Here is a 26948-nt window from a genome sequence, read left to right as displayed (position 1 = left end):
ATAAATATTATTATTAATAATAATAATAATAATAATAATAATAATAATAATAATAATGTATTTGGGTTCAAAATAGTGGTTTTGTATTTTGAAGCTCAGACGAGGCTCAAACCTCTGCCTTGTACTTGGGTTCTTGGATTCTTTTTACTCTCACCAGTTTGCCTTCTGGGAAATGAGTGTTTTGTGGCTGGCCATGCCTGCCATGGCAGCTATTTTATGAATGAGCAAGCCCCTCTATGGCAGCTATGTGTGCCCATGACACACATAACATTCTTAATGCATCCAATGACCAAAATAGGTTGGGGCTCCCTGTATATTTTACATTGTTTTTCTCCATCCCCCCCCCCACATGTGTCTCAAAGTCTTTTTACCCATGTCCTGCCATTTCTTCTCCCCTTCTTTCACTATTAACTTGTTCCCCATCCCAACTGCCAGTGTCGTTCAACCATCCCTCTTGTGGCTTTTACAGTTTGAGAAACACTGGTTTTTAACTCAAAGCTTACAGATAGCTTACTCGTGCACTTTTTTCTTCAGTTTAAAACCTCCTGAATGTGGGAATAATAATAATAACAACAACAACAACAACAACCTGAATGGTAATAATCTCCTTAACTTCAATATCAACAAGTTATGGTGATGAGAGCATTCACCATGTTGAAGTCAGTCATTTAGACCTCCCCCCTCCAAAATAAATCTTGAGCTTACAGCATTTCACTTTTTCTTCTGAGCACTTTAACTGGGGTCTAACTATTCCAGTGTTCCTTTAGTGGAACGTTTCTTGCACACATGCATCTGTGTGTGCACATACAAACAGGAGGCCTGATACATCACAGAAAAAGCAAGGGCTTTGTTATAGGAGGGTACTTGGGGTATGAAGGAACACTGGTTTGAGGGGAAAGTACTATACAGTTTTATAACCCTTTGGGGCCATAGGAACATAGTAAGTTGCCTTATACCATTTAGTCCAGTACTGTTGACATTGACTGACAGTGGTTCTCTGGGTTTTCAGGCAGTTTTTTCTGCTCTGCATGGAGATGCGGGAATCGAACCTGGGACCTTCTGCATCCAAAGCATGTGCTCTGTCACTGAGCTACAGCCCCCACCCCAAATGACTGGACCAGTTATTGCTCAAAATACTCTGGCACTCTCCTCCCATGGGAACATTGCTCTATCTCAAAATGTTCCAATGTTTGCTTGGAAATGGCCCCATGTTCCTATGCACTTTGAATACGTGGTAAGATTTTGAAATGGGAGCTCGAAATGGTTCCACATGTCTACACCATACAGTGTAGAGGGAGGGAGGTGGGACGATCCCAGACTTACCTGCTTCCAGGATCGTCCCAGGGTGTCTAGCCACGGCGCGCGACGTCCCGGGAAGAAGAGTACGTCACGCCCGCCATTTTTTAAAATCGAAAATGAGCGCAGGAGCGATCCACCGAAAAAGTCAGTGGTTGTTGTTGTTTTAAAAAAAATCCCGCTTCCCCCACCCCTCCCTTGATGGGCACAGGGCTCCTGAAGAGCTCTGTGACCCATGCCCAGCAACCGGCTCTTCGTGGTTACTTGCGAGGAGCCAGGACAAAACCATAACAGTGGGCCACACATCCCGTGATCTCGGGATCATCCTGAGACCACAGGAAAAACAGTGATTAAAATGTAGGACGATATTCTGGGGAAAGGGAGCGATGGTCCCTCCCTGCTCCCAGGATCTGCTGTGTGTCATGTGGACGCACAGGGACAATCCCGGGGCAGTCCCCGAGATATCGCCCCATGTAGACATGCCCTTATTCTTTCTCAATATCTGAAGAGATTCCTAGACATTCTGATGCAAAACCATAGTTTTCTTGGGGCTAACATGACCTAAATGGCACACTGTTGGGAAAATAAAACAACTGCTGTTAATAGTTTTTGCTTAATTAACCCTGCCTCAGTGCCAGGATGACTTCTGGAGTCACCTTCCAGCACAACAACACGCATAGTTCTATATTCCTGTCATTTCCTTCTTTCCTGTTCCACAGCACTGCACAAACGAAAACCCTGTACCTGTCAGGCCAGATTCTCAGCTAGTATAAATCAACAGCGCTCCAATGATTTAGGCCAGCTTGCACCAACTAAGAACCGAGAGACTGATTTTTTTTTATTTTTATTTTTTTATCTGAGGGATTAAATGATCCTTTAAAACTTTTATTAAGCATTTTGTTTCCCTCCCAAGTCTGGGCTCCTGCTTTGCTAAGCAACTTTCCTGATGAGTACCTTGCGGTTTACACTCAGCCTCCTCCCTGCTCCAATTGGAATGCATCCCGCCGTGCTGCCAGATGCAGGCAGCCATTTGTTAAGCGTGTGAGGCAGTGACAGCAGTTTAATCCGAATAGGCCTCTGCTGGAGTCAATTCATTTATTTCACTAAGAAAAATGTCAGCTGAAAATTAGAAAATAGGCATGTAACAAAGGCCGGGCAAACAACCCTTCCCCTGTGACACATGTCCCCCATGTTAGCTGCTTATTTGTTTGTTTTTGTGGCAGGGAGGGGGGGGGAATGCAACACCACTGTACTGAAAGGAGGAGCATGTCTGTAAATGCTCACCCATGCATGATAAGGTAAGAAAGAATACATTAAGCATCCCTCCCAACTAAAAGCATTTCCAGAGGGGCCGCCCTGTTAGTCTTTAGCAGCAAAAATAATAGAGAGCCCTGTGGCATCTCAAAGGCTAACATGTTTATTATGGCATAAGCTTAGGAGTTCACTTCATCAGATGCATGATGTAAAAGGTAGAGTAAGATGGCAGTGAAATGTGAACGGTTTGTGACAATTCAATTAGAGCTTCAGACTGCAATCCTATACCTATTTACCTGGAAGTATGCCTCAGGTGAGTCTTTTATGCAGTTTAACATGCAAACATTTAAGATATATGCCACTTTCTGAGGATGGTATAGATATGCCAGAATTCCAGAACTGGATCACTAGTGGCCATGGCTTCTGGATCTTAACTGTGTAATTATTTGCTGTGATTTCTTTTATGCTATTAGCTAGGAAATCTCCCACCTCATGTCAATCATAATGTGGGAAGTAGAGAGGATACAGAGCCCAGTGCCTGGCATTTCACTACATTGTTTTATATTGGTACCAAGTTGGGAGCAGCAAGTTCTTACTTGGTGGCACTCTGGTGACCTATACAAAATGAGTTTGTTAAATTTCAGTTCATCCAGGGATGGGCAACTTGTAACCTTCCAGATGTTTTGGTCTACTACTCTCAGGAACTCAGGGCAGTCATTAGATTTCTATACTGCTCAATAGCTGAAGGTCCCTGGGTGGTTCACAAAAATTAAAATCCCAGGATACAGCAAAAAACAATATAAAATATAAAAGCTTAAAACGGCATCATAAAAGTACAACCAAAATAAAACCTAGCAGCAATGCAGAGATTTAAAATGCAGTTTTAAAACAGCAGAGCTAAAAGACTAGGATGCTAAAACGCCTGGGGTCAAAAGGAATACAATGTAGATGCTAGGTGAACCTCTCTAGGGAGCTCATTCTACAATCACGATGCCACAGCAGAAAAGGCCCTCTTCCTAGTAACCACCCACCTCACTTCTTTTGGCAGGAGAAGGACCCCTGAAGATGATCTTAGGGTCTAGGCAGGCATGTATGGAAGGAGACGTGATTGTGTGAACTGGGCCAGTGTCTGTTCCTCAGCTTGGTTTCTCCTTTGAATAATGAAGTTTGGCAAGGTTCAGGAGGATACTTTAGACAATCTGGTTTCACGAAAGCTAAGATCATCTCAACTGCTTACAACTCAGGTCAGCAGTGCTTACGTATTAGAATCAACTCCTGTAAAGTTTTAGGCCTGGCCATACAACAGAATAAGCTGATAGAATGGACTGACTTCACCACTTTAGATTGCAGTAGGATATGGCATTCTTGAATGATTCTCCAAGTACCATGCACATAGAAAACAAATACCTGAGGGAGAAAGGTTCTAGCCTATCCCTGTCCCTGCTGTGGTAGTTGTTGACTACTTATGGGTGTTATTGTTTACCACAGAGGAGAATCAAAAAATGTGATTCCCCACCACCTGCACTCTGAAGTGGCATAATAAATTCTACTACCTTCATTTCCAGTTCAGCTGTAGAGAAGGAACTTTGTGCTGCAACAATTCCATATTAAAGAAAATGTCACTGGTAAATGCTAATAATTCCAGGAGGACTGGTGGCAGGGTGGGAGGCAGGAAGACCTCCTCAGAATTTTTTCTCTATGCGTCCTGTCAGGAGTTTTCGTTAGCAGAAGTGGTTGAATAAAGCAGATTGAATCCAGAAAGTGAAAGGCCTGGCAAATTTTACTCATCTATAAACAGATAATTCCCTGGCTAAGCAGTCAGAAATATAAAACAGCTGAACAAATCGGTCTTTTATACACAAGAAATTCAGGCTAAAAGGAACCTTATTTGGGTCCACTGGGCTGCTAAGCAACACCCCTTCCTTTTCGCTGCTTTTGACCTCTGTTTGCACCCAAAGCTCTCTGATGCATCCAGGGCTATTAATTTGCGCCTTGAATGACCCATGTTATTGCACCGAATAACTACTTTAAAAGCACTAAGCACAAACCATCTTTTCAATTGCACCCCTTTTTATTTATTATTTTAATTATTTACAAAAAAATTATACCGCTCCATATCTAAAACAGATTCTGGATCAGTGAATCTAAGAAGTTAAACAGTAAAAAAAAAAAAGATTAAAACACTATATTAAAATTATATTTTTAAAAAACAAATGCCAATAAAAACTGTGGCTGAAAGTTAAGGAATGTTTCCTGGAATAGAGCTGTTTGAAGGAAGCACCAAAATCAACACAGTGTTGGTGCCTGCATAACCTCTAGGGGAAGGGAGTTCCCAAGAAAGGGGGCCACTACACTGAAGGCTCTTCTCCTGGTGGACTCTAATCAGGCATAGGTCCATGTGGAACTCCTGAGCATGACCTCAGCGACCGACCAGGTTGGTAAGGAAGAAGGCGTTGTCTCGGGGATCCTTGTCCCAAGTTATTAAGGGCTTTGTATACTAGTATAAAAACATTAAACCTGACCTGATAGCAAATAGGCAGCCAACGCCTATTTTAAGCCAACGCCTTAATTTTTGTGAACCGCCCAGAAAGATTCAGCTATTGGGCAGTATAGAAATGAAATAAATAAATAAATAAATAAAATAAAACGCCATTCCCTCAGCAAAGGAGTTGCGTGCTGAAAGGAGGAAGCTCAAATGGTTGCAGCAAGAAATTGTAATCCTATCTCTCACTCATGTTAGGCAAATCACTTCATTGCTAAGTACCTCAGCTGTCTCTTCTCAAAAACCAGCAAAGCTGTATTTATCTATTGTTCCTGCCCAAAGTGCTGTGGGTGGCCTAGTGCTTGTAAAGTACCTTTAGATCCCTGGCTAAAAGATTTTATAGAAGAGCAAAGTAATATTATTATTACAGTAATAGCTTGGGGTCGTGCACTAATGCCATCATAAGCTATAGTAGGAATGGGTTTGCACAGCCATTATACTTTATACACTGTAGAGTTCCATTTTATTTTTAGGACAAGAGATGGAGGATTATTAAAATTATCCTCTTTTGATGATAGTATGAAACCCTGATTTTATAATCAGAACTCTAATTACAGCTCTCAAGCTTTCAAAGATTGTTAACATCATTAAAACATTTATCCTAGGCAGATAACAGCAAGTGTTGGCTGCATTTTCAAGATGAATCCAGATAAAAGGACTCTCTTAAGGGTTCTGTGGGCAGACTGGATTCTGAGACAGTAATGATTTACCATGTTCTAACTATGCTATCTATCAGCCAGCAATTAGGTTAATATTGGTTAAAAGGCCACTTAACCCAGTTATCAGCCCCCTATAGCTCTTCCAAGAGCATCATTTTGTGACAGGATACCTGCGGTTTTGGCCTGGAATGGATTAGCACTTCTATCTCGGAGCAGATGAACCATAGCAATTAATATCCCAACTTTAATTTCCTACTTGCCTGTGGATGTCATAACTGTGTATTATTATTCAAAGGTCGTAATTCTACCAATGGAGGGCTGAAAAGTCAGGTATAACTAGAGTCTGCTAAAAAGAATGGAATCTCATTCCACGAAAAACGTGGATTCTTTTTTTCAAGTCACACCAAATGGCAAAGATTAGACTGAGCAATGTTTTCTTCTGTAGTTTGAAATCACTGGGATTTACTTCAATGTAAATTTGATTGTGATCAGGCTAAACAACTGTGAGAAACTTGAAGGTTGGTAGTCTTATCAAGTGCAGTCCAGTAAAAAATGACATCATGATCATCATGTGTGTGTTTCTTACGATGGAAAGACTAATTTGGGCGAACATATAGGATGCGGGGGTGGGGGAGGAATCACATCGACCTTCTCTGTCAACCTCGTCTTGTCTATGGGTCAGTTATCCATCCATGGATGGGCATCTTCTTTGCATAGGGGTTACATGTGACAAATCAAACATGCATAGCATCAAACCACATTTATTTATTTATTACATTTCTATACTGCCCAATAGCCGGAGCTCTCTGGGCGGTTCACAAAAATTAAAAACATTCAAAGTATAAAACAACAGTATAAAACCATAATATAAAATACAATATAAAAGCTCAACCAGATAAAAACAGCAGCAATGCAAAATTACAAATTTAAAACACCAAGTTAAAATTTATTTATAGACTGTTAAAATGCTGGGAGAATAAAAAGGTCTTCACCTGGTATATATATATATATATATATATATATATATATATATATATATGTGTGTGTGTGTGTGTGTGTGTGTGTGTGTGTGTGTGTGTGCATATAATGTAGGTGCCAAGTGAACCTCCTTAGGGAGCTCATTCCACAGCCGGGGTGCCACAGCAGAGAAAGCCCTCCTCCTGGTAGCCACCTGCTTCACTTCCTTTGGCAGGGGCTCGCAGAGAAGGACCCCTGAGGATGACCTTAGTGTCCAGGCAGGTACATACGGGAGGAGGCGTTCCTTCAGATAGCCTGGCCCCAAGCCGTTTAGGGCTTTAAATGTTAATACCAGCACTTTGAATCGGGCCCGGACCTGGACTGGCAGCCAATGAAGCTGGAAAAGGACTGGCATGATGTGGTCTCGTCGGCCAGTCCCTGTTAGTAACCGTGCTGCCCTGTTTTGTAACTGTTGAAGTTTCTGGACCATTTTCAAAGGCAGCCCCACGTATAACGCATTGCAGTAATCCAAATGAGAGGTTATCTGAGCATGGATAACTGTAGCTAGGCTATCTCTGTCCAGATAAGGGCGCAGGTGGTATATCAGCCCTAGCTGATAAAAGGTGCTCTTTGCCACTGAGTTCACCTGTGCCTCAAGTGACAGTTCTGGATCCAAGAGCACCCCCAAACTATGGTCCCGATCCTTTAGGGAGAGTGCAACCCCGTCCAGGACAGGGCAAACATCACCTCGCCGGACAGATGAACCACCCGCTAACAGTACCTCCATCTTGTCTGGATTGAGTCTCAGTTTATTAGCCCCCATTCAGTCCATTACCGTGCCCAGGCACTGGTTCAGAACAGCCACTGCCTCACCTGGGTTTGATGAAAAGGAAAGGTAGAGCTGGGTATCATCCGCATATTGATGACACCTCAGTCCACATCTCCGGATAACCTCCCCCAGCGGCTTCATGTATATTTTAAAACAGCATAGGGGATAAAATAGAGCCCTGTGGAACCCCATGGCTTAGGAGCCACGGAGCAATAATCCCCCAGCACCACCTTCTGGAATCGGCCATCCAAGTAGGAGCGGAACCACTGCAACGCAGTACCTCCAACTCCCAGCTCAGACAACCTATCCAGAAGGATACCATGGTTGATGGTATCGAAGGCCGCTGAGAGGTCCAGGAGAACCAACAGGGTCGCACTCCCCCTGTCTCTCTCCCGACAGAGGTCATCCCACAGGGCGACCAAGGCAGTTTCCATTCCAAAACCAGGCCTGAAACCCGATTGAAATGGATCTAGATAATCCGTTTCACCTACATTAAATCCGGGGGGGACAACGACCATGCAATTGTGACATTCACATATGGAGAGCCATAGGCCTGGAAGAGCAACAGATGTGCTAGGGGTGGGTGGGTAAAATCCTACTACCATAGCACACATAGCCTATATATCAGCCTTACCCAACCTGGTGCCCCCCAGATATTTTGGACTTCAATTCCCAACACCCCCTGCCAGCATGACCAATGGTCAGGAATTCTGGAGTTGCAATCGAAATTAAACCTCTGAAGGACACCAGGTTGGGGAAGGTTGCTGTAAGTTCATCTGAATTGGCTCATTCACTACCCAAATGTTCATCCTGATTTCAGCAATACTGTAGTGCCATCACAAATTTAGGATGGGCTGCAAACTAAGCGGATGGTATAGCAATCATAAAAGTGCCCTTAATGTACTTTATTCTCTCGGGATGATGCTACAATAATATACTTGTGTGTGTGTGTTTTTAAATTGGACAGTGTCAGCATATTCTGTTGAAGCCAATTCAAATCCCCATTTAAATCTATTTGAGAAGAGGAATTTGTGCGAGTCCCCACCACCACTCTTTTTTAGCCTGTTTATACACCTGTAATGTGCCATGACCAAAATGAATCACTGCTCCTGTTGCATTTAGTGTGTGAACTTGAAGAAGGAAGAAGCTCTGTTTTGATCAGAGTAAGAAAGAGGCACACACATAATCCATGATTAAGATGATGATAGAGGAGATCATACAAAGGATTAGGCAGACATAAGAATTGCTATGATTCTCCAAGGGCAGCTTCTCTATGGGGAGCTTGTGTTGATGTGCAGTGATAGCAGATCTCACATTTGGTAGCATTTACGTGTTTAATGCTAAGCCTCTTTCAGCATTCTACCGACAGTGTTTTTTTGTCGATTTAAGTTTCTGTGTGGGAGTGGATTTTTACTAAAGCTGCAGAAAATGGTAGGACAGTATGGGGTGATGCTGTCACTGTGCTTTCACATAATGAATGATTTGCCATCAGTTCGGCACTTAGGGGTGATGAAAGAAACCAAGTTGTGGTGCTTGCACAGAATTGGGGTGGACAGCACACACCACCTCAATTCTGCTTTCACCAACACGCACTAACCCCATCTTCATCACCAAAGGAGAAAAGCTCACTTTGCAGGCAAGAACAGGGTAGAGGGCGGCTCCACTTGTGGTTTCAGTAAAGATGGGAGAGGCCTGGTACATCTCTCCTCTTCCTTCCCACACTCCCCCCCCCAAAAAAAAACCTGAAGTGGATCTTTGCAGGCAGTGTCTTTTCCAGCTTGAAATCAGGGTGGTGGAAGGGGGAAGAATTGAGCGCCATAAAGCATCCTTTTGAACATCAACACCCTCTTGAGGGTTTCAATGTTTGCCTAGAAGGCTTGAAGGGGCCCAATTAATATTTGGAGTAAACAGCTTTGTCTTTGCCCATCCATAGAAGCAATACTTGTTATTACAACTGGCACTTTGATGGCGAAAAAGAATGCAAACTTTTGAATTAAACAAAGCTGTTCCTTAGACAAAATGGGAGCCTAAAGTCTTGTGCCGAATAAGGCTAACAAAAGCTGAAGATATTAGGTGGTGTCACCTGGATAACATCAGAATAGCAAGCACTTAAAGACAAAAGTTTAAACAGTACATGAATAGTGGGGTTGCCAGATGGAATCAGTCGCCTTGTGCAGGAGTGTCCTGCATTCAAAATGGAATTAGCCACCTAAGAGCAAAGGGAAATCATATGGATGAAGCACAATTAATGCATAACTAGTATAGATTCTGGGTGTAGCTTTGCCCAATATGAGGCGTCATGGAGATGGGGCAGAGTTTGCTAAAGTGAGTAGAACTATATTTGCCATGATAACTGCACCTGTTTTTAGCTGCAAAATTCACCCACAGTTGAATTACACATGTAATGTAGCCTTAGCTGTGGGATACCCTTTTGCATTACATTCAACCCCAGCTCATCCTTACTTCTTGAAATAGCTTAAATGTTGACATTAGCCCTATGTCAAGCAACATCACATCTAATTGCACCCATATAATAGACAGCACAAGATGAATGATAGTAGAGAAAACCCAACATAAAGTAATAGAGATTGACATATACTAGCTCTCTTTTTATACTCCTCTTCAATCATAGTGACTGGTCCCACACCAGATCCCTGTGTCTCTACCAGCACCCACATCCAAATTCTGCTCATAGGGCAGAACATGGGAACATACCTAATGCATGTACAACTATGGGCAGAGCCCATACTTGTGAACAGGATCCCTGATGGAACCATGATTCTTCATCATGTGTGCAGTTGTACATGTACCAGGTCCATTCCTACATTCTGCTCAATGCATGGGGGTCTAGGATCAACAGCCATAATCACATTCTCCATGCTTTGGAGAGGAGTCTGACAATAGGACTATCCAATATACCTATGTCATCACCAGCATTAACTGGTTTGAGTGCCGATACATAATATTTTAGTTCTCTCCCCCCAAATTTGACACATTTGATGTTTTATCTGTGATTATTATTGCATTGTGTCAGTTATGTTCCCTTCTACTGGCTTCATGCTCTCAGCACCATCAGAGCATTCTCTTGTGGTCAAACGTGTCAAGTCCATCATACCTCATTGGAGCATGTGTGCCTATTGCTGATTAAACTGTAACCTGCAATGAGAATTGTTCCGTTAATGAACTCATCCGTTACTTCAAGGACTTTGCATTCTCTTCTCTATAGTCTAATATATTTACCGTTTGTGTTTTGCTTAGCACTCAAGTTTACAGCTTGCAATAATTATGTCTAATTTTGACTTTCTCCCCTTTAAATTGCTCCATCGCAAAAAGAAAAAAAGAAAAGAGACTCCATAATTAGTTCATTCAGAAGATGAGAGAATCGAGCATGAAAATGATGGGGTGGGGAATGCGTATTCATAGCAATATCTCTTCATAGAATTCATTGTGCATTTTACATTTTCAGAATTGTGTGTGAAATGGGACAGGCTGAGCCTGAAATCAGTTCCGGTCCTGCACTTCTCTGCATTGGAGAATGCAAGTCAGAATTTGTGGCCAAATCTGCACAGCATTACACATTTGTGGTAAGTATGAGTACAGCCATTCTTATTAATTGATTTGGCAAAGTCGTATCAAATATTAATACATAAATAAAATAAATAATAATGAGTCAGTTCCAGTTCTGGCAAATGAATATTTAGGGGGAATATTACAAAAATATTCAAAGTGTTACAATGTTTTGCTATTCATGCTTTGATGTTATAGCAAACGTTTAGGTTATATACTGTGATCACATTTAGCATACAAACTAGTAGGATGTGGCTGTTTATACATTTCGGTCACCTTATGTTAATGTTCTACTCTTCTTCAAACTCTGTTCAGTCTCTTTTGTAATATGATTGAGAATGGCTCTTGGCTATGAATACATATGTCATAATAATTTCAGCATGGTTCCATACCAGTGGCACTAGTTACCCAGAAACTGTGGTTTCTGATGATCAACTATCCATGTGATAAGTTGTATATAAATATTAAAAGTTTCTGTGTGGGAGGGCCAGCTATTTTCAGTGGCCCTCACAGGTGGGTCATAACATGGCACAATGCCTTTTGTCTTTTGATGCTATATTAATATGTCTACTGTTCTGGAACGTGTCTTTGACCACCACACTTTTTTCTTTATTACTCAAGCAGGTAGGAATGCCTGTTTTTTTTCGTCTGTGGAGTGATAAAGTGGAGTAAGTGATTGTGGCCACCCTATTTATGGTTGAGAACATTAATATTTTGCACGTTTTTCCCATAAGGGCGAAAAGTCAGTTTGGGAGGCATAGCTAAGTTCCCCCTTGTCTGATCTAGCCCACATTTTGCACATAGTTAGCTATGGTAATTTGCTAGCGGATTAGTTGAGTTTGGTGCATAACAAAGCTTATTATGAGATGTTGCTAAGAAAAAGGGTTACACACACACACACACACAGACGGAAGTTAGTGTTGCCCTTTCAGACAGAGGTCCATGGGGAGTTCTAGCGCATAGGCTATGGTAGAAATATTTTCTTTTTTAGTGTGAGAATCTGAGGAAAAACAGTGAAAAAGCATGACCAACTGCCTGTCATGCAAAATGTGGATGGAAAGTTGCCAGGCTGGGAGAGAATGGGCCATCTAGCAGTGAAGTCGAAATCCAGCAAGATTGGTCAAAGACTAGGAGAGATTCGAGTGTCCCCACCATAAATAAATAAATTTGTTTGTATTGAGGGAAGTTGGTTGGAGGATTTGAAATGTTTGTGCCGAGGTGTGGCGTGTGGCCAGAGAGGGAGAAATTAAAGAGGCCCTCTGGAGCCCCATGGCAGAGCAGCTTGTCAAAAGGGAAAATAAAACAACATTCTCTACTACCATATAGTAGATGAAAACTAAATTTAGGCTTCAGTACTCATAGGGTATGGCTAGATGGAGCGATATCCCGGGGATCATCCCTGTGCGTCCACGAGACCACTGGAAGTCTGGACAGCCATCTCAGTTTCTTCCCGGCTCCTTGCGAGTCAACGCGAGGAGCCGGGAATCGGGCATGGAGCACGGAGCTCTTCAGGAGCTCCATGCCCATTGCAGGGGGAGCGCAAGGGTTTTGTTTGTTTGTTATTTTAAAAAAACCTTTTTGAAGGAGTGCTCCTGCGCTCATCTTGAATTTAAAAAGCAAAAAACAAAATAGTGGGCGCAATGTCCTCCATCCCCCCCGGGACATCACGCACCCCGTGTGGACTGGTGGTGGAGGATCTCACGATCATCATATCGCAAGATCCTCCCCCTCCAGCCCCCTGGTGTAGACATGCACATAGTCCATATTGTAGAAAGGAAACTCAGCTCTGATCCAGACTAACAGTGTGTCTGTGGACAGGTCTATGAAACCCTCAGTGAACCCACCTTTCTCCTTTTCGAGGAAAGAATTCCTTTGATCTTACAACTTGTCACAGGAGAAATTGGTGTTCCTGGCAGGAATATTAGAAGTAATGCTTTAAAATATATTATCTTGTACACCACTCCGAAACTTTGAATGGGGAGTGGTATATAAATATTGTAAATAAATAAATAATAAATAAATATGGTTTCTAACTTTAATAAATAGTATTGATAGACATGATATGGGGCCCTAACATTAACTGGTCTTTAGATATTTGGTAGTTTTTAGCAATCTAACTTGTGGACTAGAACCTTGTACATACTTTTATATGTCTTTTACAGCCCTTTTACAGCCCAAAGAGCTTACAATCAATGTGAACAATGTATGTTTATTTGTATATATTTTTGTCAGACAAAAATGAATTCTGCAAGTCTTATAAGATGATGCATCTTGCACAGATGCTGAGACTTAATGTTTGCAGGTATCTTCTGTTACAAAGTGTGCCTTTAACTGTGAGTTTGCAATAGTTTTAAGATCTCCTTCTGTGCTATCAAAGCAAAGAAAGGCATCATGCTGGTCATAATTCCTCCCATTCCAACCCCTTTTCACAGTGGAAAGAATGGGAACCCTTATTTCTCTGGAACTTAATTTACTGGAATTAATCTATGGAGATGCCTCTTTTCATTCTCTTATATTCAGAAGTCTGTGGAATAGTTTTGTCTAGCTACTCGAAGAAGTACTATTCTTTTGATAGCTTCTGAAGAGTAACTCTCTCTCTCTCTCTCTCTCTCTCTCTCCTTCCCCCTTCTCTCTTTCTAATCTCTCTCTCTCTCCTTCCCCCTTCTCTCTTTCCAATGTCTCTCTCTCTCTCTCTCTCTCTCTCTCTCTCTCTCTCTCTCTCTCTCTCTCTCTCTCTCTCTCTCTCTCTTTCTCTCTCTCTCTCTCTCTCTCTCTCTCTCATATCTTTCCTTGATGTGCAAGTGTATTTCTCTATTTAGGTAGCAAATAGATGCTAATTCAATAGAGGTTCAATTTATCTGACTAATCCAGAGATCTTGTTGTGGCCTTCCATTCCTGATGTGATCATTGCATCCTTCTGTTATTTAATTATGAACCTTTTTATTCATATGCTTGCAAGTCACACCTGGGGCTTCTCTGCATTTCCATTTTTGCCTAAACAAGGCAATCTGGCCTCATTGATTTTGTGCTGATTACATGTTAGTGGTTACCAATTGTCCACAATTTGTAAAGTAATTGATAGACAAATCGGATTGCATCTGCCTTCTCGTCACTGTTATGAACATTGTACCAGAATGGAAAATTATTTTTTGTTGGCAAAATATTGCACATTAACAGCTTGCAGGAGAGAGAGAATTACCAAAAAACATTACATTTATGCATTTTATTTAGTCATTAGGATATTTTTCATCCCTCCTGCAGTGGTGTTCAAAGAACACCACCTGCTTTTTCAGCCCAGGACTGCATCTAAAAGTTGTACATTATGTAGAATTGGGGCAGGGGTAGAAATCTTCATTGACCAAGCACAAAGTCTTCCATATGACTAAAAAATCATGCTGGATTCTGGCCCTAGTGCTATGTTATTGGACTTCTCTACATTGAAGCAAAATGTAAGGAAGACTTCTTCTGGAGTCTTTGCAGGATTAAGATCAGAACAATGCACGTGCTTCCCCCATTTTTTTCTGGTTGTTTCCTTTGTAGGCAAGCTCCGTATGTTTCATTTATACAGCCAGTAAATGGTGCTGCAATATTTTGCAATTCCAGAAAAACTCCACCTCTTTGATGGCTGTTTATAATTATTATTGCATTTTCGGGGCTTTTTTAAAAAAGGCAGAATAAAGCTTAAATAAGTGGAGGTTGACAACATCATGAAAAGGACCTGCAAACTTCCATGAGTGACCAACTACAAGTGCACGATAAAAGCCTCATGTGAAGAGGGCCATTGTCTTGCTGTCACTTATAGATTAGCTGAGTAATAAGTTTAAAAGTTGTCTTAAATCCTAAAGAGCAAATATTTTAAAATGCTCAGGATCTGCTTTTGAAGATAATTTCAGGCATATTTTGGGACATCTGAAAGCTCTTTCTCCTTGCTGAAATGGGTGAAGGCAATTGTGAAGATGAATCTCTGAGTAACACCTTGCAGCAACTCATTAAACATATGTTGAACATTATCATTCTTTGCATTGCTGCACCTTGTTTATGAATGGAAAAAGCGACCAGCACATAATTTCTTCCTGTTGCCTGGACATTTTTTGCTTCTCTGTTGGCACTGACACAGACTTCATAATGGCAAATTGGAGCTGTTTAAATACCATAACGAAATGGAGAGATGTCAAAAAGAAAAGCTTCCCTTTGATTCTGAGGCAACCCTGGGTCAAGCCTCACCCAATGTCCAACACACTAACCAGGCTCTATTGTTGTGTTTTAAGGCCAAACACAATATGACAGTGGTACCCACATTTGTTCATGCATATTTCCTGTTCATGTATAAAGCAGATGGTTTTTCATTTTAGCATCAACAGGGAAGTGCAGGTAAGGGGAGTTGAATTTTCTCCTGCCTTTTCTCTTTGTAATCTCTTTGTAATTTTCTCCTGCCTTATCTCTTTTCTTGTTTTATCTTTTTGTAATCACCACTCCTGGCATTTCCCCCCCCCCCCCCAGCATAGATCCCTTCTGGTATTAAAACTGGGTAGAAAAAAAGGGAGTTTGGGAGGGAGGGAGTTTAGTTCCCCCTTTGAGGTAAAAAGTAGACCTCCCATTTTATACATTTATATATGAACATACATGAACAAAACGTGTCCTTCACATTGAGTTTGCCCAATAGTTGATCAGTTATCATGGGATGACATTCTGCAGTGTCTTAACATTTACACATTCAGGAGATGAGTCTCAGATTGAAGTTAGGTAAGAGTCAATAACTCCTGGCAAGATAAATTCTGTATTCTTCTTCCTTTCATCCATGGATAAATGATCATGTAAGCATCAGTAGGGTTGTGACTCTTGTTGAGTGTTCACAATTCATGGAGAAAAACAGTGTTTTAAGCAAGTCAGCAATGCTGTCTGGCTGAAGCATCCTAGAATTCCTGATTTATAGATGGAGGTTGTTTTCCCAGCATAACAAAAAGTAAATGTCTCAGATATACAATGGAATCAGACAAGGAAAACACTGGCTGCTAGCCAAAGCATGGGGGACTTTTGACTATGGAAAGGCAATTTATTTAGGACCAGGAGACACTAGGTGAGTCACAGCTAATTTAAATATTTTGTTCCATGGAATTAATATGCTTTGGACATTAGCTTCAGGAATGGAGATGTGCAGCTTGTTTGGTCTCATATAATTTAACCTACCATATTTAGAAAGAGAGGTGGGGTGCCTCAAAAATCTTGGCCTGTCATTGAAATCATGACATATTTTTTTTAAAAAAGCATAAAGAATTTGAGCTTCTTATAAATTGTGCACTCAATTTGATGCCTTTGCTTTGTCCTATATGCAGCCATGAAAGGCTGGATTCTTAAACAACAAAACTTGATACCCTGCAACAATTAGCCTATGCACAACAAAGGAAGATGCCTTGAAGGCCATGTAAGACCTAAAGTTTGCCTGTTTCTGCAACAGCCATCTTGTCTATTGTTACCTAAAATTGCTTAGAATGTGCCATTTATATTTTTTAGCAGTTCAGCATGGTAACCACCCAGTGTTGAGCACAATTTAATATTAACACTGCTGTACTTTTCATTCATAGATTTCAAAGCATTTTGCTGTAAAAGTCAGCATCATTATCCCCATTATAGAAAGGAGTGAAATTATGGCACAGAAAAGCCATTCACTAGGCCAGGCAGGAACTGCGACAAACACCTATTTATGCTGAGTTCAGTAACCTATCTAGGTTACAGTTCTGTCATTACAGCATCATTATGTAGCATAAATCTCAAACCCCGATGTAAGACAGTCTCATATATGGAGAAAACCTATCCCTCTGTTCCAGATACAGCCTCTTTGAATGCTTTCCAAACATCCCCAAGCTAGGAAAATTATATCTAAATCATTCCTCATAGGTCACTCTTCAGAGCCAGGGCACTGGATTAGTTTGACCACTGAGTTGATTTTATATGGCAGCTTGTATGATGCCTCCTGGGAAATGCAATGATCTGAGAGCAGTGAAGAAATCTCTCATATTCACTGTGCTGCTGTAGCACCAAGATGACACTGTCCAGGGAAAGTAGCTGGGGTTTTGCCAGATAGCAGATGAGAGCCATAAGGGGAGAAGAATTAGTGAAACAATTTAGTTACATCCATGACTGAAAACAAATTTTAAAGTGCCTGTTTTCTTCAGATTCTTTTTGTAAGAATAAGCAGCCATCACGAATTGTAAGTGCACCAATTGACCTTAATTCATCTTAACCCTGCCATCTCTAAAACAGGCTCATTTTGTATGCAACGTAATCTATACAACTTCCTGGGTTTATGTGTGTTTGCACACATGTGTTCACAGTCATCTGTTGGCAAACAGGTAGAAATGGTAGAATTGATTCATGGTATAATCACCTATGGACCATTGTTCTGACAGAAAAATTAACCAATTAGGAGCAGCAAGGACTCAAAATAATTAAGCTGACAACTTGTTTGAACTTTGATAAAGTTTTATTTATGATGTTAATTAAAAAGAAAGAAAGGAAAACAACACAAAAGCACCATGAAGCTCCCATGGATTGCTATAGAAAGATTTGTGGATAATGCAGTACCTATACTTACGGCAGTGAAATCTTTAGATCTTACTTGAACATCACTTAATGAATGCATTTGATTGATTAACCTTGTGTGATTAGTCTATATGATTAACTTTGGTAATTTTATGTTATTATTTTTATTGAATCAAATCTAATACAAATACATATTTAATAAATGCAGTTCTACTTATAATCCCATCCTGCAAGTGAACGCAAAATCACAGCAAGAAAAGTATTGTGCAAAAAGCAAAACTCTTTAATTTAGGATACTAATGGCATGCATAATCCAAACAGTGTCATTATTTTGTTACTTTTGTTTCTTATGTTGCCATTCTCCAAGGAATTCAAAACAGAGGTTTAGCCTCCCCACAGCCCAGTGAGTTCAGGTGGGTTAGGTCTGAGTGCATGGCCCAAACCCACCCAGTGAGCTTCACAGTTTAGTAGTGATTGAGCCTCAGTTTCCCACATCCATGCTGCAAACTACTGAAATTGTTCACTCAAAAGAAAATGAAGAAGAAGGAGAAGAAGACCACAACATGCAAACTGTTATCACTAGTGATAGGTGGTCATGTATTTTGGACCTTCTGCTAAAGGTCCTTCTTGGTCTACCTCAGTCCATAGAAATGTATCTTGGGGCTGTATTCTCCCATGGGACTTCATCAGACCAAGGCAGATTATCTTTTTCTTTCTTCTTTCCAAGAATCCTGCAGTGAGCTCTCTGAGTCCCAACCGTGGGCCAGAGTCCGGAGGAACTATGGTGACCATCACTGGCCATTTTCTAGGTGCTGGCAGCAGTGTGTCGGTGTTACTGGGAAACCAGACCTGCGAGTTTTATGGGTAAGGGGCTAGCACATACATATCTCTGTGTTGTAATAATATCTTCCATGCTTCCCTGGGAAGCATTTAAACTACTCCAGCTACAAACACCCAACCTGTCATTAATCACATTAAGCCATCCTTTCACTGACAGTGATGAGCATTGCACAGCAATAAACTGAGTTAACGTGTATTAATTTTATCTATTGTTTTATTTACATATATTAAAATCCTGTCTCCTCCCCAAATCCAAATCACATTCTGCTGTTGGGAAAATCCCTTTAAAAGTTCTCCATCCCCTTGTTCTCAGGAAAAAGTGTAATCCTGAAAGAACAACAGACATCTCCTTCCACTCTGTTATCTTTACTGTAGCTATGGTGGCAGCAGATCCGTCTTCCTCTCAGTAGTGACCTGAATGGTGGAGAAAAGGTTTAAGAGAAAGGAACTAAGGATGCAGCTTTGCCATGTGTGTGTGTGTGTGTGTAGACTTAGAATTTCGCAACTGCAAACGCGTATTTTAATTCCTGTGCTTAATTGTAAGTTTTCCCCCTCAAAAGCTAAAGTAGGTTTTGAGTTGCTTTTTTACTCTTTAAAGGAAAAGACACAGCTTGCATTATTTGTCATTTATGCTTCTTAAACATGCAGTACTCTGATTTATATACACTGATTTTATGTACCCATATCAACAGCATGCCAAAGTGATGACCAGTAAATAACTATGGACACATGCCTTTGTGCTTTACATGGTCACTTGAGTAAGAAATACTGGGTGGGATCCTGACAGAATTGCTGCTTTCTCTAGCCTCTGAAGAGATAAAACAGCCCAGCACCCTTTGTATGCCTGGGGGAAGCAATGGTCTTAGTATATCCTCTTCTCATTCAATAAACAGTTAATATATACCTTTGGAACAGATAAAAAGCAAAACAGAATATTCCTAGTTAAAATTTACCACCTATTTCTTTTTGTATCTGTAAATGAGATTTTCTCTTTTTGGTGTCCTTTTAAGTCTGGACTTGTGTAGGATCTCTCAGAAATTGGTGCTGGCCTGGGGCACACCACTGACCTCTGCAGAACTCTGTCTTTTGCTTGTTTGTATGCCTACTGTCAGCCCTTTGGCCACAACATGACAAACAAATATTTCCAACCACACCACATGATTTGTTGCTCGAAAAGAAAACTAAAACATATCTGAATGCCTTTGGATGTTCCTCTTTCTGCTGTTGTTCTTTGGCAATTGGATGATGGATTATTTGGATGGTGTATTGTAACATGAACAGTTGGAAAGAATGCTTGGAGTGCCCTTGACTTCTTTTCACAGATTCCTAATTCAGTGAATCACTTGTGGGCAACTGAGTTCAGATATTGACTTTTATCCTTCTTTTCACTTTGCAGAAGCCTCCTCCTTCCACTTGGCTAATGAGCTATATGACAATAAATTACGACAACAGCGTTATCGAATGCTATGATAATATATTATATAATATAGAATGACATCTATCATAAAATAATAACTTGACAATACTTCAAGCTATGTTGAACACCAAGTTGTATCCGGACTTAGTCATACTTAGAATAGACCCACTGAAATCAATGGGATTCAATTGATTTCAATGAATCCACTCCAAGTATGACTAAGTCTGGATCCAGCCCTGATCTTGCTACTTGTTCCATTCCCTTCAAGGTCCCAAACACCAAAACCCTGGCAGAGTAAACATTGGTCTTGACTTCCTTCCTTAAGCTATCCAAGGGCATTCAAAAATGTCTTCCTAAAAGTGTGAGCATCCTAGAACAAACTGTGCTGGAGGGCAAGTGCCATAGTGGAAAAGTATGAAGCCAAAGTAGTGAAGCTTCCCTGCTGAAGTGCCCCATACTGTGCTCTCTCTCTTCTGTATCGCTTTCCACCCACTACTGGATTCATTTGGAAACAGGAAGTAGAAGGGTAACATTCTATTCATTTTCTGACCAATCAGAACTCTTGTAAGCTGAAGCACCAATACCTCAAGCCAAAGGCATAGCTGAGCTTCACATTATACCACTAAGGCTGTAAGAGCAGTTTTCCTGGTAATCAAAATCATTTTTTATAATTGTCTGTAGAGGAGTTTTTTTTTAAGTTTCTTTCATTCCAATGTATAGATCAAGGAACTGGTACAGGAATAGTTGCTTTTATGTCCAGTCTTCATCCAGCACAATAATCCATCTAAATAAATGGTTACTTTTAAGAGCGGCTCCTAATTCACCATATTATCTAATTAACTCACATAAACCAGTAAACCAGCATTGCCTAGAATCCAGCCCAATTTCCACACAAGGTCATAACATGGCCGATTTCTTTTTCATTTTTTTACTGCACAGTTTGTAGGTGATGAACTTGGCATGTACTCATGATGTGCAGAGAGACTGATTAGATGAAGCAGTTTCTAATGAGATTCACTATAATTACAGCTTCCCTCTATTCTCCTGCCTCTGATCGGAGGAGTGGGGAGATTCACCATGACGACATGGTAATAGCGCAGAAAGCTAATTAACTGATCACAGGGAGCTTGCAGTAACTCTTTGCCAGCAGTGATGTGTCGCTTTGGATCTTGCACAAGGGCTAAGCAGGCTTCTCTGAAGTCTGGTCTCTGGCATGCTAAAATGCCTGTACTCACATGAGGCACTGACGGATAGAAGAAGGACATGGCAGGGAATGGCTGAGAATTATTAAGCTCTAAGGGGAATTGGCTCTTACTCAGGCCCAGGCTGCACACAGTCATAGCAGTACATACATCTCTACTTATTCTTTCCTTTCCTTTCCATCATCCCTCCCTCCGTGTGCTCTTTCTCGCTCTTGAATTGTTACCCATCACTCTTCCATGCTTTACTATTTCCTTTGCTCTTTTAATCCCACCCACCCCCATCTAGATAATGGACGTTTCTACATGAGGCTTTTTTCTGAGGCTTCTGTTTTTGTATTCTTTGCAGGATTAAGCTTGGTTCCTTTACATGTGTTTGTTTCTGGAGGTTTTCTTTCTCTTCTTTTTCTTATATTCCGTTACACAAACACTAGGACCAGATCTACACCAAGCAGGATAGGACACTTTGAAAGCAGTTTGAAAACTGCATATGGAGTGTGTCCTGGGCCCCAACAGTTGTCACTATTGTTATAAATTGTTTTAAAGCAGTAGTGTAGATCCTGCCTAGGTGGCACTGTGGTACAGTGGAATTGAGCAATTACACTGGGCTTTATCCTACCATAGAGCCTTGTGTGGCGCAGAGCAGTAAGCGGCAGTTACTGCAGCTAAAACTCTCCCCAAGGCCTGAGTTTGATCCCAGTGGAAGCTGGTTCTCAGGCAGCCGGCTCAGGTCGACTCAGCCTTCCATCCTTCTGAGGTCAGTAAAATGAGTACCCAGCTAGCTGGGGGAAAGGTAACTGTGACTGGGGAAGGCAATGGCAAACCACCCCGCTACAAAGTCTGCCAAGAAAAGGTCAGCGAAAGCAGGCCTCCCTCTAGGAGTCAGCAATGACTCAAGTGCTTGCACGAGAGGGTCCTTTCCTTTTTTTCCCTTATCCTACCATACAGAAATAATACCAGTCTTTCCTTGTTAGAACCCCACACACACACTAAAATAATTGCAAATCAGGGAAGAGACCCTGGTGGATAACAATGTCATGTAAAGGACATGCAAACTATCGTAAGTGAGGAATGATGAGCACACAATAAAGGCCTGGTGTAGAAAGGCTCTTAGATTGTAAGCTCCTCAGGGCAAAAACTTGTCTTTTGTTCCTTTTAGGTAGGGTGACCATATGAAAAGGAGGACAGGGCTCCTGTATCTTTAACAGTTGCATAGAAAAGGGAATTTCAGCAGGTGTCATTTGTATATATGGAGAACCTGGTGAAATTTCCTCTTCATCACCACAGTTAAAGCTGCAGGATCTATACTAGAGTGACCAGATTTAACAGTGGGCAGGGCACCTGCAGCTTTAACTGCTGTGATGAAGAGGGAATTTCCCCAGGTTCCCCATATATACAAATGACAGCTGCTGAAATTCCCTTTTCAATATAACAGTTAAAGATACAGGAGCCCTGTTCTCCTTTTCATATGGTCACCCTATTTTAGGAAAGGCACTGGCCAGTATCAAATATTGCCACTGTCCTCCCACTGGTTCCGCTGCCCTCGCAGGACCACCTTGTTGTATGCTCTTGCTCTCACTCTCACTTATTCACACATACACACACACACACACACACACACACACACTTTTCATTGCAGGATTCAGTTAGTCGATTTTTTGCCTAAAGGGAAGGGTCTCCATGACAGAGCACATGCTTTGGATTAAGAAGGTCCCAGGTTTAATCCCCTGCAATTCCAGGCAGGGCATGAAAAATTCCTGCCTGAAACCCTGAAGAGCTGCTGCAAGTCCATGTTGTCAACAATGGGCTAGTTGGACCAATGTTCTGGCTCAGTATAAGGCAGCTTCCTATGTTCCTATCTCTAGGAAGTGAGATCTTGATATGAGCATACTTTTAAACAAGCAATCCCCACATGCATTTTGAGGAGATGTGGTCAGGTGATGCTCCTGAACGTTTGGATCACAACACCAGATTTATAACTCTGAGCAAGTTCCAGTCCAAACATTACAAGGAGCTGTGCTAGTTGAATGCCTTCAGCTGACAATATGTTAGTGTGCAGTTGGTGGCATGATTGCTCCCAGTAGTTACCATATCCATTAGGTAGGCACCACATCTTACCCTTAAGATTGTCACCACTTTGTGTTTAAGTAAACCCAATAAATTAATTGTATCTGTAGTTCAACCAGAGACCATTATAAGAATGTCAAGAGTATTACTATCTGTTGTTTGCCTTATTACTGGTTAAAGGTTTATGTATTCTCTTTTCTCTTACAGGAGATCTATAAATGAGATTGTTTGTGTCTCTGCACCTTCTACTCATGGTCTAGGACCTGTGCATGTCTCAGTCAGTGTGGATCGGGCCCAGTTAGAGAGCATGTTACAGTTTGAATACATCGATGACCCCAAAGTTCAACGTATTGAGCCCGAGTGGAGCATAGCCAGGTAACTGGGCTTTTAACACTAGGGGAACTAAGAACCACATGGTTTGGATCAGGAGATGTAAAAAAGAGAATAATACAAGATCCATGTTTTGTGGGGAGGGGGGTGAGATGGAAAGGTAGTGAATGGATGAATCAAGTGTGTGCTTATATGAAGATGGATGGAGAGTGGGGATGGCCCCAAGCACATTACCCCTAAAGAACAGCACAGCAGCCCTCAGGAGAGGGAAAGGTTCCCCACCCTTGGTTTAAGATATGAAACTCACTTCCTCCCAAAAATCTGGGAAAAACCATGTGGCTTTGAACTAATCCTTCCAAAAGCACACCCACCTTGGTTAGCCTTAATCCCCTTTGGGAGGTTATCTACCCACAGACACACATGCATTCTCCTGCAGGTTTCTCTTCTCCTTGGCCCCACCTCCTTTTTACTCTTCTTCCTCCCCAGATTGCTTTGCAGATTTCAGATGCAAGGTCATAATCTGGATTGGGACCTAGCATGGGAAGTTAGGGGGGGGGGTCTTTAACCTTCCCCCCTGTCGCTTTACTCCCAGTCCAGATCAACAGTAAGAAGCTTGTCTGCAACTTAGATTAAAAAAAAATCTCTTGCTTGCAGGTACAAGGAGACCAGTGCAGATTGGACCCCTGGTGTGGGGGACTTTAATCAACTGGAGTGAATAAGAGCATTTTTACCCAATGCAAATTGCTGGTGCAGGTGGCCCAGTCCAGATCAGGATTACTGTTGGGGATAAAGGATTGTAGCACCCTACTATCTCTCCACTCCAAGGTCCCATTCTGGATCAGGGCCACTGTGCCTGCAATTTGCTGAACAATCTGTCCCAATTGACAGAGTGATTTGGGAAAGAAAAAAGAGAAAGGGGGATCTGGATCCAATGAGGACACACCCAAGTGGCTGAATATCCATCATGGGGTATCGAGCCTGTGGGTTAGCTGTTCTTGTCTTAAGCCATGGACCACTGTGCAATGAAATCTGTCCTTCCTTATAGAGTACAATTCAGTTCTATGAGCATCCACCCTTTCTGGGCAGCTGTTTAGGAACAGAGTAGTCTGTCTACATGCATTTGCCAGAATTATTTCTGGAGGCACCTTTGATTTGGGTGTGCTAAAAAACCAGAAATGTTTGTTTGGTATAATGAGACAGACTTTAATTCATCTTCAACATGAATTGTGTAGTTGGAATTTTCACCTTAAGGGGATTTAAGTCACAGATACACTTCAGTATCCTATGCACAATACTTCATAATGCTTCATAATGTAGCAAAGTGGGGTGCTCTACTACACAGTTAGCATGTTTACTTTGGGTGATTAGTGGTGACCTTCTCAATCCTTTTGGTGCCAGTGTTTAAATCAGGATGTACATTTAATTAGGATGCTGCCTTTTCTTAGCCCAAATAGCATAGTCTATCCACCCATTGTACCCAGTTCTTCTCTAAATGCCCTTTTCTAGAAACTGGGAAGAAAAAGAATGGTGGGGAAAGAAAAACATTGGAGTGAAATTTCTGATGAAAGTTACATCTTTACAGGCACAAATTCTATGAATACTTTTCACCATCAACTAATTTGTTTAAATTACAACAAATGTTTTATCCAGGATAGGTCTATTTTCTAAGAGCATCATCAGACGAGTGTTTCATTGCACACTTGTTAGTGCCTACTCACATCTTTTCATGGGTCCTTTTGACGACACCATCTGCCTCCCATGCGTCTCCCACTCCTTCTGGTCTTTCCACAACAAATAAGACCCTGGTAAATCCATGGGTCTTTGGGGTGTGGGGGTTGGAAGCAAAATGTGCCACCTGTGTGCAGGAAAAGCAGTGTGATAAAAACACCCACTGAATGGGCCACGTGGTCTTTGTTTACTTACTCTTTCTTCCCCTGTGTAAAGAGGAAGTATCATGGGACAGAAGTGTGGGGAGGGAAGCAATGGTAAGTAAACACGATTCCCCCCTCCCTGTCTGATGATGCTCTAAGTATATTTCTAAGGACTGTATGAAAGGGAGTGGGGGAGGAAACCCAGAGGGGTTGGTAGGAAGGGGGGAAGAGGTTCATTGTATTGAAAAGTTAAAAATTGCAATCAACAGTTAATGAACAGAAACAGTGTTTTAGAGGATTTTTTGGGGGGGGGACTTTCTGCAGCTGCTTTTTTTCCCTTGCCGTCTCAGCCCTTGGAGTCTTATTGGTGATGACTCTAGAATCAACACTAACTTTAAAAGTTCTCATTTAAAAATTATTATTGCCCCCCCCATAGAAAAGAAAACACAATCTGTGATTCAGCACAGTCCTTTATTTGGGAGAAAGAGCTATTATCTGTCATCCCCTTGCATTGCTTTGCTCTCCATTGTCAACACCCGGCTTCTCAGGCTCCTAGGGGATTTATTCCACTTGTGTAAATACTAAAGATTTATGGATAAGGTCTGATCCATCAATGAGCTTGGCACATCCATTCCTGTGGATTTTCTGGGTTGAGAGGATCTGAGCATGCTGAAGAATTATGCCCTTAAGAGCAACACATAGTTTGCATTTGCTGGGGCTATGAATAGTAGTTGCAGAAGCTCAGGAAAGCTCTTTGAAAACATCTCAGTCCCCTTCAGTATATTACTAAAGAGCAAACTATCTGGAATAGAATGTCTCCCATCCACAGACCTGAATTCTTCATTGCTAGGCAGTTAGAGCATCCCTGTTCCCTGAGTTGGAAAATCAGAGTTATTAACTCAATTGTAATTACTGAGGCAATTACAACCATGGCAATCTGTGACGAGATTCCGGGAGAGTGAACGGAGTCCCGTGATCACTCCCATCTGCTGGAGAAATGCACAATTGCTCATTAAAGGCTTCTTCTTAAGAGCGTCAGAGAGTCAGGAATAAAACAGAGCCAGTGACAACCAATGCATAAAAAAGCTGATGCCGATCAAAACATGTTGTTTACCCAAAATGCACTGCTGCACACTACAGGAGTGCTCTAAAGTACAGGCTCGGATGGACCTCTTTCGATAATGCTGGGTCAATTTCTTCACTGCTGTAACTTTTTTTGGCTCTCATAGAGCTGCACACGAAGGATGAAATGTTTGTGCAGAAGCTTCACACTCTGAAAACAAACTGACCACTAGGGAGATGGAAGTGTTTCTTGCAAAAATGGACAAGGGTGAACTTTTAAGAGGAGATTCTGGAGATCACTTGAGGCATTGGGCTCAAACTGATTTCCAGAAGTGCACAACATGCTGGGGGAAATGGAATGCCCAAACTTTAAAAATCTGCAGGTATTGATATCTTAGGCAGACCAGTTTTATGTGTTCAGTGGCTTCTTGGGGTTCCCAAACTGTACATATTGTACTTCTCTAGGTCATGTCAAACTCTGGCTTTCTGGATGTAAGTAAGACAGAATAAAGATGACT

General features: G+C 41.5%; 1 protein-coding gene across 1 annotated transcript in view; it reads left to right on the top strand.

Moving 5' to 3' along the window:
• PLXNA2 (plexin A2) overlaps positions 1 to 26948 on the top strand; it is a 498241-nt gene that overhangs the window by 382066 nt on the left and 89227 nt on the right. Inside the window, exons 14-16 of the mRNA XM_063142969.1 lie at positions 11004 to 11121; positions 18372 to 18508; positions 23375 to 23542. Coding sequence (XP_062999039.1) covers positions 11004 to 11121; positions 18372 to 18508; positions 23375 to 23542 — 423 coding nt within the window. The remainder of the gene's footprint in view (positions 1 to 11003; positions 11122 to 18371; positions 18509 to 23374; positions 23543 to 26948) is intronic.

Source organism: Elgaria multicarinata, chromosome 1 (genome assembly GCF_023053635.1).
Source record: "Elgaria multicarinata webbii isolate HBS135686 ecotype San Diego chromosome 1, rElgMul1.1.pri, whole genome shotgun sequence".
Lineage (NCBI taxonomy): Eukaryota > Metazoa > Chordata > Lepidosauria > Squamata > Anguidae > Elgaria > Elgaria multicarinata.
Note: the sequence above shows the minus strand (reverse complement) of the source record. Positions and strands in the feature narration are given on the sequence as shown.